Raw genomic sequence first — 18,873 nt, 5'->3', positions numbered from 1 at the left:
CAGCAGGGGAGGGCAGTAAGGGGTGACCAGGCCAGGAGGGGAGGGCAGTTAGGGGCAACCAGACTGGCAGGGGAGTGGTTAGGGGGTGATTAGGCTGGCAGGCAGAAGTGGTTAGGGGCAATCAGGCAGGTGAGCAGTTGGGAGCCAGCAGTCCCGGATTGTTGAGAGAGGGGGATCGGGCCTAAACTGGCAGTCAGACATCCCCGAGGGGTCCCAGACTGGAGAGGGTGCAGGCTGGGCTGAGGGACAACCTCCCCCCCCACCACCACCCATGCATGAATTTCGTGCACCGGGCTTCTAGTGTGTTGTATAATTTGAAATAAAGGTGTATAGTAGCCTTATGAAGGAGAGCATTATTACTGATACAAACCATTGTGAATGGGTGAAATTGTTAAATGGATAACATTGATAAAGTTTTCATGCACAGGCAAAATGTATTCACCAGGTTTCTAGGTAGCAGTCTGCTTTTACTTTGTAATTTGTAGTCCTCAAAAGACTTTAAAAAAAAATAAAGTCCAAAGAAATAAAAATAAAGTCCATCCTTATACTTAGGTTATATATGTCAGTCTTCTTTATTTTTTTCTAAATTCCATGTTAATGTCCAGTGGTAACACATACATACATATATGTTATATATTGAGGCGTCTCTACTACGTAAGCAAGAAATAATTGCTCTTTTCGTCCTAGCTCCCAAACTGTGAACACCTACACAGAATTCTAATGTAGCAGAAACTAAATGAACATTTCTAGAACCAAATCATTGCATGTTACTGCCATTCAAAGAGTACCCCGTTCTGTTATATACTGTTTTTAGTGAAAGAATGTATAGTCTTCCAGAACTACATTATGATCTTTGTCTGATCATAGTTTTTTTCTTCATAATGACAAGGTAGTGTTTACTTACCACAATATTATTATAAATGGATAAGTCACCTGTGACAGTATAAAGAAAGGAAATGCTTTCTGAAAAGACTGGAGATGTTCAGTTAGAATTTTAAGTGGTAATTTTGAAATTCATTTGCCAATGCCAACCTATGGTCTCAAATATAAAATTTTTTAAATTGATTTTTAGAGAGAGAGGAAGGGAGAGGGAGAAACATCAATATGAGAGTAGAACACCCTGTATAGGCCACCCACCGGAAGGGATCATCAAGCGGCATCCTGGGCATGTGCCCTGACCAGGAATCAAACCAGCAACCCTTCAGTGCACAGGACAACTCCCAACCAACTGAGCCACACCAGCCAGGGCTATGTAATTCTTAATAAAGATGTTTAAATTGTATTTGTATGATTGGATAAATGTTGATTTCCCTAAGTTGGTGCCAGTTTCAAAGGATAAGTCTCTTAGATACCATAATTAAATTTGTGTTTACCGCTGATCATAAGTTTCTTAATCTTAATTATTCTGGAGTACTGACCTAGAGACATTTATTATGCTGTTCTTATGAAAACTCCAACAGGACATTCTGACAGAGCATAATGATGGCGATGACAGGAAATGCATGTGACTAAAAGATTTACTTCTAATTTCAGTGTTTTTCAAAGTTCATTGTCACCCTTCCCTAGGAAGCCTCTTCAGACTTCTCTAATAGCACCCCAATATATTTTATTATAGATTGGAAAAAGAAAATACAAAATTAATAAATACTAATACAAGAATAAACTGTCTCGCATCTCACATCTGTAAACCTAATTTTGCCCAACTCTGTAAACCATCAGAATAACTAAGGACTGGTAACACCTACTTACCCAAGAGCACAAAGTTAGCAGCAGATCTGGAAAGACTTTGGAGTTCTGAGATATTGGTTATAGTGCCCCAGACCAGACAGCAGGATGGTATAGAAAGAGCACGAGGCTTTAAAGTTAGACAAACAGGAGGTCAAATTCATCTCTACCACTTACTAAGTGACCTGGGTCAAGGTTAACCCTTTGAGTGCCAACCAATATCCTAGGAACTATGCTAAAATTGCCAAGGCATTTTTGCTGATTTTACAGCAGTTTAGGAAAAAAATTATGAATCGCAAGTAAATGAAGTTACATATTCAAAAACTTAAGGAAACCTTTACTACATTGACATATTTAGCAATATCATCATCACTAATAAAAGCAGACTTAGATCTGGACGCCATTTCGGAGCTTTGATAGTGCTCCTGGCACTTTTGGCGAAAGATAGGAGCGCGATCGCGCTCCGCGGCACTCTAGGGGTTAAATTACCACTCCAGTGCTAATCTCTATCACAGAAATCATGGCGATAACTATGCATGTGAAGTGCTGGGTAGATATGCCAAAGTGCTCATGAGATGACAAGCTATCCTTCCTTTCTCAGTCTACCTAGATCAGTAGATTTAACTGTGTTTTTCCATTGTTTCAAAACAAGCATTGATTGATAACATTTTGTCTATAGATTTTTTTTAATCCTGAAAACTCTAATACTGACCCACAACCCATATCTACAATTCTGAAAAAGCTTTGAAAATGGAGAGTGTATTCCTAACCCATGTGGTCACTATATCTGGCTTGACCTGAACTATAATTTAAGGAGCCAAACCTGGCTAACCTATTTATAGTACAGTTTATTGATTCCAGTTACATGAACACTGTGTGAATATCTATTCCATCTATGTGAATACCGTTTCACTGCAGAAACACAAATGTGTTTGATTTGACAGCACTGCCTCAGATCTTCCCCCGCTAGGGGAGATGATACAAATGTCACATAATAGCATTATATGCCCTGCATTTCCTTTTCAAAATCTTAAATCTAAATTCCTGCATACAGAAGTACCACTACAGGTGCCCTACATGCAACAATGACTTCCTATACGAGTTTATGAACTGGGTATTAATTTGTCATTCCTTTCCCTTCCATCACTCTACACAATACACACACACACTCCTAAATTCCAAAGTACTGAGGCTGAGTTCACTGCATTAGGTGAGTTATGATTTCTATTGTTACTTTCCTGGGCTTTGGTCTCTGATCATCCACTAATTATTTATGTTCCCTTCTACACATATTCAGGCCTCAATATCCTTATGCATAAAATATCAGGTAAACAAGCTTGAAAAATGTGTCTTCTAGAAAAATAAGATGTCAGTAAAGAGAGCAAAGTGGCCTCAGCACAATATGAAGAAGTAAGTGGCTGGTTTGTGGAAGAATTTTCATGACATCAAAATCAAGGACAGTGTTCCAAGATTCCATAGAGATGATATCTCTACCATGTCAACAATCCCCTTCCAACACTCTTTTTTTTAAAAAGCAATAAAAGAAAAAAATGATCCATATATAGCATATGCCACCTCTGGGCAAAAATAAAAACAAAACAACTATTCTTAAGTACTTGTGTTTCAGTTTCAAACTTACTATGACGTTTAAATTCCTTCTGTAGTTTGCTGATCTGGTTGCTTTTTATCCTGTTTCCAGATAGAGTTTTCACTTTCTTTGGTTTCAGTGTAGTCTTCAGGCTGGGTCCTGCCCTTGCATCTACCACCTGGAAGAAAATACTGAATATTTAATACCATTTAAAAAATGACACCTCTGTATTCCTTTGGTTCAGACAAATGCCTATTTGAAGGAGCCCAATTTCAGAACCACAGTTTTCTATTAGAGTGTTTGAGAGTCTGTGTGAACCTTTTTTTTTTTTTATCATTACAGGAAATTTAAAAATAGTTTACCTCTAACCATTATGCTGTACACCTGAAATTAATATAAAATAATATTGAATGAAAACTGTAATTGAAAAGTAACATTTTAAAAATAAACAAAAATTACAGCACATCAAGGAAAAATAAAGAATAGTTTATATAGTGGGGGTTTGTTTGCTTGTTTTTTAAGTAGGTAATAGTAGGAGTCTGCTGGACAAAGACTTTAAGTATGGTGAGAATGGCCCATGGAGGTTAAGAAAAATCAAATCTAACAACTATCATTTCTATAGGATGTTTTGTAGTTTATAAAAAGCTTTCATATACTTTTGATTTTACCTTCACCACATAGCAGTAAGGGGGTTATTTTTGTTACTCCAATTTTAGAGTGAGGAAAACAAGAGAAATTAAATTATTTACTTCGCTTTATTTCACTAGGCTAGTGAAAAGGGCAGGGTGAGTGGGAGGGGAACAAGACTCAAATCAAGGTGTTCAGACCTATGTTGTAAACTCTTTTCACTACCCACCCTTAATCCCCGAGGTCAGTTAAATGACGGCAATGCATGTTCTCCCCCATCTAGCATGGACACGGGTTCAGCTCGTATGGTCCCATTTCTCATGCACTCACTCATATTTACTAGTTGCAGATTTCTACCCTTATGATGAAAGGTTGCCATCACCTTCGAAATCAAAATTTGGATCTCTTCCAGATGAGGCATTAAAGAAAAAACCCTTTTTTTAATAAGTTAACAGACCCTCAGAAACCTACCATTATAATGTAAGTCACCAAAGGATAGTGTAAAGCAAGTATAGGGGAAAAGGTAAAGAATAAATGACTGCCCGCTTAAAAACAAATAAGTTGTATAAATGTCATAAATCTTCTGAAAGCTAGCAAACAGAAGAATTAACTAAGACTCAGTGCTGTTCTGGTCAAATATATCTTATGAAGAATTCTAGTGAAATTATAAAGTGAAAGGTCAGAAGAACACACATTTATACACCAGTTTGACCTCAACTAGATTTAAACACAGAGAGTAACAACAGCTTTCATCTAATTGAATGATTACTATGTTACACTTTGTCTCATTCAGTTCTCACAACCGCTGAGACAGCTATTATCTTTATGCTCTACAAATAAATGTAACTTGCACAAAATTCACAGCTAGGAGGTGATAAATCCAGGCCTGATTAAAAACCTACAGGCTCATTAGTACCAACAGGAGTTAGGATAAATGTCATCCTGAGAGATGAAAAAAAGGCTCATCTGATTAACTCTAGGAATTTCTGAGTTAAACATAAAAATATGTGAAATGTACATTGAGAATTTCTGGGCGTAGTGGATACAGCCTTAGGGAAATGCCACACCAAGCTATTTTGCTTCCAAACAGACAAAATGTAAACCAATTTTATCTAAGTGGCAACTGTTTTTCTTTATTCTTTTCATATTTTTCCATCCTAGGAACATTATTACTTCCTACATAGGGGGGAAACTAATGTTACTTTAAATATAACAGGTATAATTGAGAAAGATGACAGATGCACTAACATGATTCCAGTTTTTTTTGGATCCTGCCGGCAATTTCTTCCATCTTTTCACAAGCAGGACACAGGCATTACAGATGTCTCCTGAACGTGTCTCATGCAACCTGATAAGAAAACAACCAAGCCTTTATTGGTCTCCTTTACATTAAAAAATTCAAGCAAGTACATTCCTTTTAGAAAAAAAGTTCATAGATGCTATTTCTAATCACCCGGGATGATCCAATTCCATTGTTTCTGTAGTATATTTAGGAAATATAATTAACTTCCAGATCCAATGAACCAAATTTTTATACGCTGCAAAATAATGTTTTAAAATTTAATAATAGTAAAATTTAGACCTAGAAGAGATCCTGGTCACCAGAGTTTTAAACAATTAATCTTTCTTGAAATATGTATAGATGCTTCATAAGCAACAAAATGCCATCCTTTAAAATAACATGTGATGGCCCTGGCTGGGTGGCTCGGTTGGTTGAAGCGTTGTCCCATTCACCAGAAGGTTGCAGGCTGAATTCCAGTCAGGGCATGTGCCTAGGTTTCGGTTCGCATGTGGGTTGGGGCGAGTGCAGAAAGCAACCGATAGATGTTTCTCTCTCTCTCTCTCTCTCTCTCTCTCAAAATCAATAAAAAACATGTCCTTGGGAGAGAATTAAAGGAAGGAAAAAAAGTAATAATAATAAAGGGGAAAAAATGTGTGATGGTATTCTAGTTTCACAACAAACAAAACCAGAGGCACTGTAATTTTTTAAAAGTTATTATGTACAATGGACACAAGACACTGGGGGGTAGGGGAGGCTGGGGGAAGGTCAAGGGGGAAAAAAGGAGACAAATGTACTGCTCTGTAATATTTTAAGCAATAAAAAAAATGTCTTAGACAAAAAAAAAGTTATTATGTCTGCATAAGGGGAAAAAAAAATCTATGAAACTAGTCACCAAGTTGTTACATCTCTGAGGAGCTTCCATTTATTACATTTATCCTGAATTAAATACATCAGAAAAATACTGATAATATTTATTATGTACACAACTGGAAATGAAGACATTAGGAGGAAAATGTAATTTAAAAAGGCAAGGTCAATGGACTCTTTTTGACAACCCTGAAAATAAATACAAAGTCTAGGATTAATAATAAATAATCAACAAATGTTTTGATAAGAAAAACAAAGTGGTGAAATTAATTTCTAACACGGGAACTAGTTCAACATTATGTATTTTATTTCATCCAAGGGTTTGTTGGAAAGTAAATTCTACTTCATTAAGCAGTGAATTATTGTCAAAAGATAACGAAGAAAATTTATATAAAATAAATGCTAACATACCCTGACAGGTTTCAGGGCAGAACAATAAGTCTTATTACTATCCTCAGCAGGTTAGGTTAAAATATATTCCTATAATTTAGAAAAACAATATAAATGACAGAAAACTACTGGAGGATAGCAATTATAAGAGAAAATAAGGGTAATTTTTTAAATCTCTTTATACATACTGAAATTAATGAACAGAAAGGGTTTATTTAGTTACAACTTTGAAGTTGGTTCCAATTAATTCGGTAGTTCCTCACAATCTGAAAAAAGGTAGGCTGTCAGTATGTTAGATTGCCTTTAAGAGCAAGGGCCTTAAAACAGCCTAGATTAGAACATAAGTGATTTTAAATATTAGCCACATTGCTCCAATCGCCTTGCTGGGAAATATTTCTGTATGCTGTGACCTATTTCACGCTAAGAGTGGTACAAACATCCGATGATCTTACCCAAAACAGCTCTGGAAATCCTTCTCATAGCGCTTACTGTCCGTGAATCGAGAACTGGAGGACTTAGCTCTGCAAATACAGCAGCCTTCTATACTTCGGTACATCTTTGGCTTGTGAAAACCAAACATCTTTTCTTCTAGGCAATAGTCTGTAAAGCCAAGGGAATTGACACAGCTTGGTTGAGGGCTATTAACAAGAAACCACTAAAGGAGAGAGAGCTCTCTGCTCCACCCCACCCCCAGCAACTTGGTATTACACAGCCAGGCCAGAAAGCGGGGCTCTGGGGAAGACCTCTAGCATCTTCCTCCATTCTTGGCACTAGCATGACAAGGGTATAAAACACACAGAACAGCTCAGCTATTTAACAAGGCCTCTACCATCTACTCCTACCTTCCTGGCAAACACTCATTCTAAAAATAGGGGATGGGAGGCATTTTTTTAAAAATCAAGTTTTAAGTAGAATATACACCTCTGTCCGCAATCCTATAAAAACGATGGAATCATACGCAAGGAAGGGTGTGCCTTAACATTTAAGCTAAGGCGCCACCCTTTATTTTGCACCTCTGCATTCGTGTGATCCCCTCTGGGGAAGTTTTGAGCATTTACCATGACCACTAATTATTTGATCCTAAGCATACAAGTAACGCATCAACACACACAACTTCTGCCCTATGGGAGACGAGAGGGGATTTCTTCTATGACAAATGGGAAGTCCTAAACAGGCAAGTGGGCCCTGAATTGAAACTACAGAAAGGAGGATGTAAAATTCACAAAAATCCAGGGTTGGACTATAAGAGCAATAATTTCATATATCATGAAGTTGAATTAAGAATAAGCTCATTGGTCTGCCTCACAGTTGTTACAGAGGTTTTTCGAGCTTTTACCAGGCTCTGTGCCTGAGCACAGTAACAGTGGGACTGGGCAGGTGTTCAAGAAATGTAGAGTCATATAAATTGTGATTCCGATGATCAAAAAAATCTTAACATCAAGCAAGAAAGGAAGAAATAGCTCTAGGGCTAGATACAGCAAAAATGTAGCCGACAGTAGTAAATGTGCACCTTAGAAGTAATTTAAAATATCCAAACCAAGGGCCAGCTTTACCAGAACATCTGGACGAAAAGAGGTGATGAAAAGGCAATGAATATAGGAACTAAACCCCAATGGACAAGTCCAGAGGGTGTGGGTGTAAGAGACCAATTACAAATTATCACAAAAGCATCATATAAAATAAAGTATCAGTAAGAGAGATTGTGCCCATAGTTTTGAGACTTATAACCACAGAACACAATCCTCCTTTTAAAGTTCTTTTTAAAATGTATGTGTAAAACAAAAACTTCAGTATTTGTCTTTGAATAATCTCTTGCCTGACCCCATTCCATTCCAATCCTGGTTACTATACCAGAGCAAATATTTATGGAAGTGATTCAGAGAAATAACCAAATATCCAGGCATTTTGTTTGTGTGTGCATGAAATTGAGGGGTTCTGAAATACAGACAGAGGCTAAGAAAATATTTTATTAGCAATTCATTAGCTCAACACTGGAGCTTTCCTTTTAAGCAGAGACTACTGTTCATCAGAAGTTCATTAATGTTTTTGTTGGTGAGGGACACAGGGATGGAAGGGAGATGGGATGGGGCAGAAGGCCCCTGAGTCATTTCAGTAAGTCTAAACAGTTACTTCAATTTAAGAATTGTTAAAACAAGAAAACAAAATATTCTTAACTGATTAAGTAAATAGTTGTTAAATGAAATACTTTGGAATTTTATTTTTTTTTAGAGGAAAAAAATGAGGAAGGTGCTCTATACACAGCAGGAAAAAGGTGTAGTGAGGCCTGTGAAAAAAGGCAGATATTTTTCTTCAAGCTAACAACCAGGCTTCATGACAAATGAAAAGAAAATGCCCTCCTGAAGAAAACCATTGCTTTGGGAAAAAAACAATGTCAAATGACACAGGATCATAGAAATGTTTTAAAAAGTGCTAAGAAAGTGTAAGTTAATGCTTTAACTTGCATATTCCTGTTTTGCAGCAAAAATGAAACACAACTCTCTGATCCTCACACCAACCTGTGGGCTCTCAAAGTCCCCTAACCCTCCATTACCACCAAGAAGGTCAAAAGTCCACAGTTCCTCTTACGGTTGCCAGCTCCATCAATAGCCCTAGGAAACTTCAGCCTCCCTTCTCAGCAAGGACAAAGGAAGTCCAGCAGAAAGGCCAGTTCATTCCATTAACACACAGACCAAATCCTACTACAAAAGACAGATTCCTATCTCTACCCTCACAATCCCGTCCTCCCACAAATAAACATGCCATCAAAACTGTACAGCATTCAGATCATCTCCAATATGTGAACTACCTTCACCGAGGCTGGATCTGACCAAGAAGCCAGTCATCAGGCTGACAAGCTGCTAAGGAATGCACGGGCTCTAGCCTTCTAGACGGAGGAAACACTGAGGTTTCCTTTTCATCATCTGCTACGGTGAATCGGTGTGTTCATTTCCAATGATTCCTTTTGTCAGGGGATCTCCACAAATCGTGCCCAACGGTTCCCCCCTGCAAGATATTTCATTCTTCAGTTTGAAAAGTCTTTTTCTTAAGATATCTGGGAACATAAAATAGCTTGATGTCTTCTGATTGGTAAACCTTTATGCAGCTCTGTGACCTTAGGTTTTTACTGACAAAAATTCTTCTGTCTAAACATCTGAGGGGAATCTAAATCTTAGGGTTCACCCTCTTCTAGGAAGTGCTAAATTCAGTAAAAGTGCCAGACACATGTCCTAATACAACAGACAAGTAGTGCAAGGACCTTTTAAAGGATGATTATTTAATAAACCCATTAAAACTTTTCTGAGCTTATTTTAGTACTTGAGAGGCACCTGGGAATCTGCAGTGAATACACAGGGGTTTCACTTCGGGCTTTGTTTACAGCAACCCCACCAAGTAATGGTTGGCTTTAACCACTGTGAGCGTTAGGGAGCCCCGAGATTAAATGAAAAATTTTTCACAAAATCTACAGATGCACTAAAGCTTTTTTAAAAATTAAAAACAAAACAAAAAAAACCACCTACCTGATCTGTGGAAGGAAACCAAGCACACAAAATGGCTCTGAAACCAAGTTACTTTGTGTGTGTCTGTGTATGTATGCACACACCCGACAGATTAGATAGATAGATGATAGATAGATAGATAGATAGATAGAGAGAAGGTGGGTGTGGTACAACTTGATTGTAAATTTGGGATGTCTGTTATTTCAACAAACCTATAGTTCTTTAGAATACTTCTTTCCTAGTCCTGCATTTATGCAATATTAAATGACTCCTCCAGAACAATCTATTTTATTTGTTCCAATGGCACTGTCAGCTACTAAACTTACTCATGACTTTTGCATCTTTCTCACAGCATCATGTCACTCAGCCCTATGTTTTACCAGTAATAGAAGAAAGCTAACACCATCTGCTTCCTAATTGGTGAACAGTTACACATGAGAGTGGACCCCATACAATCTCACCCTTATGTGGGTGCTTAGGGAAAGCAGAAGAAAATTAAGCTTTGAGATAAAGCCAAAAATAAGGAAAGACTTAAAAATGCTGATTAAAAACTGTCATTTGTCTTCTAAAATTCAGATAGTGGTGATGGGTACAAAATTCTGTAAACATACTAAAAGCCACTGAATTGTACTCTTTTAGAGTAAATTTTATGTTATGGTATGTGAATTATTTCTCAATAAGCTTGTGTTTAAAAATAAAAATAGACCGGGCTAGGAATTCTTCTGTCTTTATTCATCTTTGTAACCTCAGCATCTAGAGTAGTGCCAGTCAGTAGATACTCAATTAACGTTTTTGAAAAGCTGTCATTTGTATAATGTTCTTCATGTTTTTTGAAGAACTTTCATTGACTTTTTTTTTTTTTTTTTTTGGCTACTGTCATCCAAAGAGCCACAGAATTTTACAATACTATAACAGTTAAAGACAAATCAGTCACACTAAAATTGCTATTCTGTCCAATTTAGTTCAATCTCCCAAAGTTAAAAAGATTACATTTAATAGCTAAGTCAGAAAACACCTTATATTGACAAAAGTGAATTGTTAAAACATAACAATTAATTTGAAACATGTTTTGATTGATTCGTTGAGATTTCTTCCACTTTAAAGCTGTAATTTCATAAACATCTAATGATCAACTTAATGAAACGATGGGGAATGTAACCTTAGTGTTGAGACAGGAAAAGGTGTGGTGACTACAAAGATACAAAAGAGACAATTTAAAACAAATCTAATGAGATTATGAAGCCAAAGATCAGGGTCAATGTCGTATTTTACATTTAATGCAACACACATAAGGTGAGTTTACTGAGTGGAATATAACATAAATGGGAAAGAAAAGGAATCTTCACAGCAATAGCCAATACTGAAGGGATATTATTCAAGGAAAAGTCTTGTGATAAATAACTCTAAGCTCAAAGATGATCTCTTAAAAATTTTCAGCCCTTAAAAAGAATGCAGTACACATCTACAACATGTGCAGGGAGGGAACTAGCCAAGATATTTTGTCCTGTGCAATAAGCAAGTTGAACCATAGTTATAAAGTATAATCCCATGGCATTTTTAAAAAAAATGAGATCTCAAACTTTAAAAACCTGACATTTAAAAATGGATTTTTAAAAACTGGTAGCTAGTGGTTGCCTCTGAGGGGGTGCAAGAATGAAGGAAGTTTACTTTCACTTTACTCCCTTTCTATATTGCCTTTTTTTTAATACTGCCTTTTTTAAATTCAAGAGTACCATGCCCCAAACCCTTAAGCTACCATCACACCTTGACTTAACTAAAGAGGAACCTGAAAAGGCTTAAACCAACTTCCTCAAAGACCCACAGATGAAGAGATACACATTAGGAAGTATATTGGGCAGGAGAGAATACAGAATAGACTAGTAAGACCAGAATAGACAGAGAGCAGAATGGGAAGGAAACTGCTGAGAAGAGACAAGCAAAAGATTTGTCAAGTGGGAAGGAAGCTGCGGTGAACAAAAAGACAAAAGGAACCAAGCAACCAAAGACAACTTAGAAGTGAAGGGGACTCATTTCTTTAGGGTTGAACTTTAAATGACAGGATGATGGGAAAGGAAGAGAAATAAACACCGATCAAAAGCTATGAGCAACCTTGAATTGCTGTAATTGACAATGCTACCCTTGACATCATTTTAGTCAATGGTATGCTATCCTTAATCACATATAAGTACAAGATCCAATAAACACCAACAGTGTAACTGGAGCAACACTGCACAAAGGGTCCAACAGGACTGCCGTGTTGTGTGTTCTCAGGCTGCTAGGCCACTTGGTTGCGGTATTCAACAAGAAGGCATGTTTCGTCAGAGCTTAAGGAAAGCCAAGGGGCAATCAAACACTATTGTTCCCTCTTACCTGCGCCTAGATACCAACCCACATCCCAGCATCAGTGGTTCTCAATTTATTTATTCTCTTTTCAGGGACAAATTTAAGTTTCCCTGGAGGCAAAGTTAGACAGGGTGGTGAACCCCACTTGTTACCAACAGCCTCTCCAAACATGTACCCAGTCCTTGAAAAATTATGTGGTAAAGTATGCATAACTGTGGCTGCCTATGGAACCCACACTTTGCAGAAGAGCCCAGAACTCATCCTACAGGAAAGAGGGTCAAACTCAGAAATAAGTCTTCAGCTGAAACAGCATAGGTTTCAAAACTTTCCTTTTTAAAGAACAATTTATTGTTTTGTTTTGGTGTGTTTTTTTTTTGGGGGGGGGGGTTAGAGAGAGGAAGGAAGAAGAGAGAAATATGGATGGGCTGCATCCTGCCCACCCCACAATGGGACGGAGCCCTGACTAGGAATCAAATCAGTAACCACTCAGTGCACGGAACCACAGTGCCCAACCAACTGAGCCACACTGGCAAGGGCTAGATATAATTTTTTTTTTTTTTTAAATTACAAATCCACCCTGGCCGGTGTGGCTCAGTTGGTTGGAGTGTGGTCTCATACACCAAAAGGTGGTGGTTTGATCACTGGGTCTGGGCGCATGTGGGAGACAATCAATGGATGTTTCTCACATCAATGTTTCTCTCTCACATCAATGTTCCCCTCTCTCTCTCTATCTCCTTCCCTCTCTAAAATTTTTATTTTTTAAATCACAAATCCAAGTCTGTGAGTTTTAGATAGCATATATATAAAAAATACTACGTCCTTCCATTTTGGTAGTGCAAAGAAATACTGGGCCTCCCAGTTCTAGATTAAGAGCAATTCCAGTGGATAAGAAAATTGTAATGGTCGAAGAGGTGGTATTTATTTGCTCTTTAAAATATATATGTTTTTTTTTTTATTGAAGGGAAAGGAGAGATGGAAACATCAATGATGAGAATCATTGATCGGCTGCCTCCTGCATGCCCCCCAACCCAGGCATGTGCCCTTGACCGAATTCGAGCCCAAGACCCTTCAGTCCACAGGCCAATGCTCCACTGGACCAAACCAGCAAGGATACTTTTTTTTTTTTTTAATTCTTCACCAGAGGATGTTTTTATTGAGAGAAACATGGATTGGTTGCCTCCCATATATGTCCCAACTGGGGACTGAACCCACAACCTAGGTATGTGCCCTGACTGGAATTGAACCCAAAACCTTTTGGTGTATGGGAAGATGCTCCAACCAACTGAGCCACCTGACCAGGGCAGTATTTATTTGCTTTTAAGGGATCACTTAGGAAATGTAACTACAGTATTGTGAATCTGTTGAAAAGAGCACTGTAATTAGTGAATTTGGAGTCTATTTCTGCTTTTATCTTTACAACTGAATAGAAAGTCACTTCTAATTTTATTTGTCCCTTTTGTAATACTAGGGTGAAATCTCACTTCTACTTTCCAGGGATGCTGTGAAGCAAGAGTATGAAAATATCAGTCTATGTATACGACTTATTTTCTTAAATTGGAGACTTGCACATTATAGAAATATAAACTCTATCTGTCCCAGGACATGCACAACAAATTAAACTGAAGGTAGAACATGATTTCTGAAGGTTTTCTTTTAAGCCAAGGTCTATGGGAAAAGAGGAACTCAGCCTTTTCAGGGAGAGTTAAGATCATGAAACTGGACCACACTCCTTCCTATGAAGCTGTGCTCCCATTAAGACTGACAAAAATGTTAAGAAAGGGGGTATGGTAGCACACATCTGGTCTAACCTCAAGAAAGTTCCTTAAGCTCTCTGACCATTCCATTTCTCTTTATAAAATAAGGATAAATCCCTACTCTTTTGAATAATATTTGTAACAAAGCGCCAACACAAGGACTGGAGATCCTAACCTTTATTTTTTTTTTTTTAAATATATTTTATTGATTTTTTTTACAGAGAGGAAAGGAGAGAGATAGAGAGTCAGAAACATCGATGAGAGAGAAACATCGATCAGCCGCCTCCTGCACATCCCCCACCGGGGATGTGCCCGCAACCCAGGTACATGCCCTTGACCGGAATCGAACCTGGGACCTTTCAGTCCGCAGGCCGACGCTCTATCCACTGAGCCAAACCGGTTTCGGCTATCCTAACCTTTAAATGCCCTAAATTGATTACCTAATCTTGTCTTCCAGGCGTGCTCTTCCTGTATTCACCTAGCATCCATGCTGTCACACAAAAACTATGAACTCTTATATTACAACTGGACTCTCCCTTAGCATCCTGGTCATGGCCCCCACCATATCCACTATGGGTGAAGTCCTTACAGATTCTGCTTCTTCACTTCTCTAGTTTCATGTCCCTCCCACCCCTGCCTGTTTGTCCCTCATCATGGTGCTTGAACTCCTGTCAGAACCTCATAACTAATTTCCCTGCATTCTTCAAACAGGTGGTATCTTACTCAAGTTCAAATATTAATCATCTCTTCCAAGGTACTAACACTGGCTTCAAGATAATATCTAAAATCCTTGGCAAGAAATTCAAAGCTTTGCAGGATCTGGTCCTGCCTTCCAGCTGCTCCCAATTTGGAATTCTGATATTCCAGGAGTGTCAAACCAACTTTACTAACTAGCCACACATCTCAGGCTGTTCTTTCTGTTTGAGATGGTTTCTCCTCCATCCCCTTAACCTGGGAAATTCTTTATTTATTTATTTGGGGGGGTCTTTAAGAATTATTTCTTTTTACAAAACCTTTCCATTCCTTATTAGAATACCTAACACGCAGGATTTCACATATTTATTTACTCTATTATCTCCTCTACTCAGTGGTAAACTGTTGTAGGGCAGGAACTAAGTCTTATATTACAACCAGGTGCTGACTATACACAGCACACAGAAACAGGTGAAACTTACTAACTGCCCTTCGAGTGGTGGAGCCAAAATGGATCTGAACAATTTAAAGGCATGAATAAGAAAATGTGTCTACAATAAAGATGTGTATTAAGGGCGATGTTCTTTTCAGTTGTACACCTGAAACCTGTATGATTTTAAGAACCAATGTCAACCCAATAAATTTAATTAAAATTTAAAAACATGTATATTTAAAAACTGATGTCTTTTTAAAAAAATATACTTTTATTTATTTTAGAGAGTAAGGAAGAGGGAGGGGGAGAGAGAGATAAAGACATCAATGATGAGTCATTGATCGGCTGCCTCTTTCACGCCCCCTACTGGGATCAAGCCCACAACCCAGGCATGTGCCCTGATCGGGAATCAAACTGTGACCTCCTGGTTCATAGGTCGATGCTCAAGCACTGAGCCGCGGCAGCAGGACTAAAAACTTATGTTTTGAATGGAATAATTTTTTTAACGTTTAAAAAAACGTTAAGAAAACATTGTAAGAAAAAATTGTTTTGAGGCTTACAGACTTCCAGGAAATGTAAACCAAATCAATTACTTTAATTACAGAAGATTAGCAGTAAACAATTCAATGCTTTCCTAACAATTGGTAGAAAAAATATTTCTTGCTTATTTCAAGTAAGCATATGGGGAGGAAGAGGAGGCTAGGAGAATAATGTGGGAGAAATGAATCTCAAAATGAGAGCTATTTAAACTCAGCATACATTAGCATCAACCAAATTAAAATAACATTAAGCCAAATCAAACTTATAATAGATGGAAAGAACTAAATACAAGCTAGCAATCAGTTGTTTTAGTTCAATGGAAACTTTGGTCTTGAATATGTAACAGTACATGTGCCTGTGACTTCTGTATTTTTAGTGCAAAAAGGAAATCTCCCTCCCTTGAAAACAAACTCCCTTCTTTTGAACGAGGTGCATTTCCAGATTATTTCCATAATACAGAAAACCTTAGTTGCTGATTCAATTAGAGGAGAAACTGGAGAATCAAAGAAAATATTTTCAATTTATAACCCCGAGTCAAAACTAAGTGTGGGAATTCCCGGACACTCTTGTGAACAAGAGAAAGCAGGAAGAAGTAAAATGGCATTTTCTAGATTTCCACAGGACTTTTTGATGTAAAATGGTTGAATCAGAACTGCATAGGGAACCAGGAGCTGAAGTGAAGGTAGTGTCTTCCCAGAACCAGTTCCTGAAGGTGGGGGGGCGGGGGACTCATTGTTTCCACTCATCATTTACTGAATATTTCCTCAGTTTTTGTCTTCTGTAAAATGTCTACTTCCCAAAGTTGTGAGAATAACAGCCAATATTTACCAAGCACCTTCCTTGCTTAATGATTTACAACCCTGTGAACCCCATCATTGCTAACTTTGCAGATGAGATAACTAGACCACAATGGGACTTATTTAGGAAGACCAGGGGCTTTGGAATTTAGGCATTTTAACCCCCGAGACTTCTGAACAACTAACCTAGTGCCTCCACAAATGTGCTCCCTTCCTTCTCAACCAATTATATTCCTAGCTTCTCTTAAGGAAAAAAGGAAATGCCCTATTTTTAAAGCAACCTACCGTGTGCCTGGCATGGTAAATTAATGTCCTCATAACAGTTTAGAAAGTTGGTTTATATTTCAAATAAGAGTAAGCTTTCCGCAGTGAAAAATTTATTTTACATAGAAAATCATTCTCAAATGGCTTTCCTGACATAAATCTTCCTGAGTTTGAGCCCCATGAGCCAGGTTTTCCCAGGGCCTGACTCCCACTTTGGGGAAAAAGTGACTATCCAGGGTCCAAACCTACAGAATTGAGAATACTGAGCAACAGCAGCCTGAGGTTCTAGAATAAACCACCAACTAAACTTTTTATTTCCAACCTCCTGCAAAAGTAACGAAAAAAGGGAAGGCAGCAGAGACCTTGGCTGTGTGTCTTTCCCACTCAGCTCATTCTCCTTGATAAACCAAATCTCTGTTGCACATATCCCTGATATTGAAAATATCTGCAATTTAATAGTTTTATTAACGTCTATATATTGTATTTGAAATGTCCCAGGATATTGAAATCCTCGCCGGAACTTGACTATAAAATACTAATTAAGAAAAAACAAACAAAGAATCTCAGTGTATTTGCAAAGTACTTCACGTGCATTTTAAGCACATGACCCCAGAAATAACTGCCCAAAGGAAGCCATCAAGTTATTAAATCCAAAGCTTTTCATTTTCTTGACATGCTCTTTGTATTCACTTCAGAAGTTTACTGTTACTGATACTGTTTGCCTTTGGGTATCTGCAATTTGGTGAACCAAAACTTGGGAGAAATGTGATTGTTTAATAACAAAACAATGAAAAGCAGAAACTGGATTTCAATTTGTTCAGGTGTGGGGGCGTGGCCTCTGAGGATATTCTTTTCCGGTGATGATTACTTTTGGATTCTAACCCTTGCACGCCATCTGAATGCAGGCGTAATCAGCAAAGAAGCAACAGATAGGGTGGCTGCTTATTGGATGTCTAGACTGCAGGCAAACCCCAAATACCAAAGAAGCATCCATGTGTCAAACCAGCATAATTTTTGAGCTATGCCTGGGGTCACATACCAAAAAAAAAGGGAAAGAAAAAAGTTTGCTTGAAAAGAAAATCTAAGAGGGGTAACCAGAAGGTCAACCACAATTCCCAGGAACGGGGAAGAGGCCAGCAGGGACAGCACGGCTAGCCACAGTCATTCCCAGCAGCTTCCTCCCCAGCCCCCACACCAAATCTCCGAGGCCCAACTCCCTGTGCGCAGGCTTCTTCAAGGTCATCCCAAGATAACACAGCGAACAATCGCCAGACGTAGAGCCAAGCATACCTTTAGGGCCAAGAATTATCCCCCCTTCCCCAAATCATTATATAAATACTTCAGATGCCACCAGGCTTTCTCCAACTCCACCAGAAACGAACTCCCATACTTTAATTATTTAGACTGAGCAATTAATAAACGTGTTCGGTTTTGCAACATAAATTATTAAAAGGCTTTTCAAGTCTGGCGAACTCCAGCTCAAAAACAGGTGCTTACTGACAAGGTCAAATCCTTTTTTTTTTTTTTTTTAACTATTCAAAGAAAAAGGGGAGAAAAGTGTTATTAACCTTCTTTAGGACAAGATGAGGAGTTGGGGGAATAGGATCGCGGAGGTAAAACTGTCTCCCCACGGGGACCATGCTTGGCTAAGCAGTAATTCTTAGCTTAGCAATCGGACGTTAGAGGAAGAAAATAAAAACAAAGAAACCTAGGGTCACAGTTACCAGGGCAAACTCTGCAGCGCTCTACCACCCAAAGAAACCACCACCGCCATCCCAACCCAAACAAACCTCGCCCTCCCGCTCCCCCTCCCACCCGCACACACAAAAGAAAACAGCAGCGCGCACCCGGAGCCCCGAAACTTCCCCACGGTGGCTTTTTTGCGTGTCGTCGGGGCTGGGTCCCCTGAACGTGCGGGCCGAGGCTCAGCTGCTGGGAATGGGGGTGCTGGCCGCACTCGCCGGTTTCCCAGAAAGCAGCAAATTGCCTCCCATGGCAATCGGGTCCCCGCCCCCCCCCACGGCCCTCGTGTGTCCCCAACCTGCGCCCCTTTTTTTTTTTTTTGTGGCCGTG

At 38.6% G+C, this 18,873-nt stretch overlaps 1 protein-coding gene across 1 annotated transcript in view; it reads right to left on the bottom strand.

Annotated features, from left to right (window-relative positions):
* Positions 1 to 18,873, bottom strand: part of SINHCAF (SIN3-HDAC complex associated factor) — a 32,081-nt gene that overhangs the window by 11,085 nt on the left and 2,123 nt on the right. Inside the window, exons 2-4 of the mRNA XM_006086756.3 lie at positions 6,932 to 7,079; positions 5,189 to 5,288; positions 3,365 to 3,491 (exon numbers count right to left, since the gene is read on the bottom strand). Of these exons, the coding sequence (XP_006086818.1) occupies positions 3,365 to 3,491; positions 5,189 to 5,288; positions 6,932 to 7,059 (355 nt within the window). The 5' untranslated portion in view covers positions 7,060 to 7,079. The remainder of the gene's footprint in view (positions 1 to 3,364; positions 3,492 to 5,188; positions 5,289 to 6,931; positions 7,080 to 18,873) is intronic.

Source organism: Myotis lucifugus, unplaced genomic scaffold (genome assembly GCF_000147115.1).
Source record: "Myotis lucifugus unplaced genomic scaffold, Myoluc2.0 scaffold_30, whole genome shotgun sequence".
NCBI lineage: Eukaryota > Metazoa > Chordata > Mammalia > Chiroptera > Vespertilionidae > Myotis > Myotis lucifugus.
The sequence above is the reverse complement of the archived record's forward strand: the minus strand, read 5'-3'. Positions and strand labels throughout refer to the sequence as shown.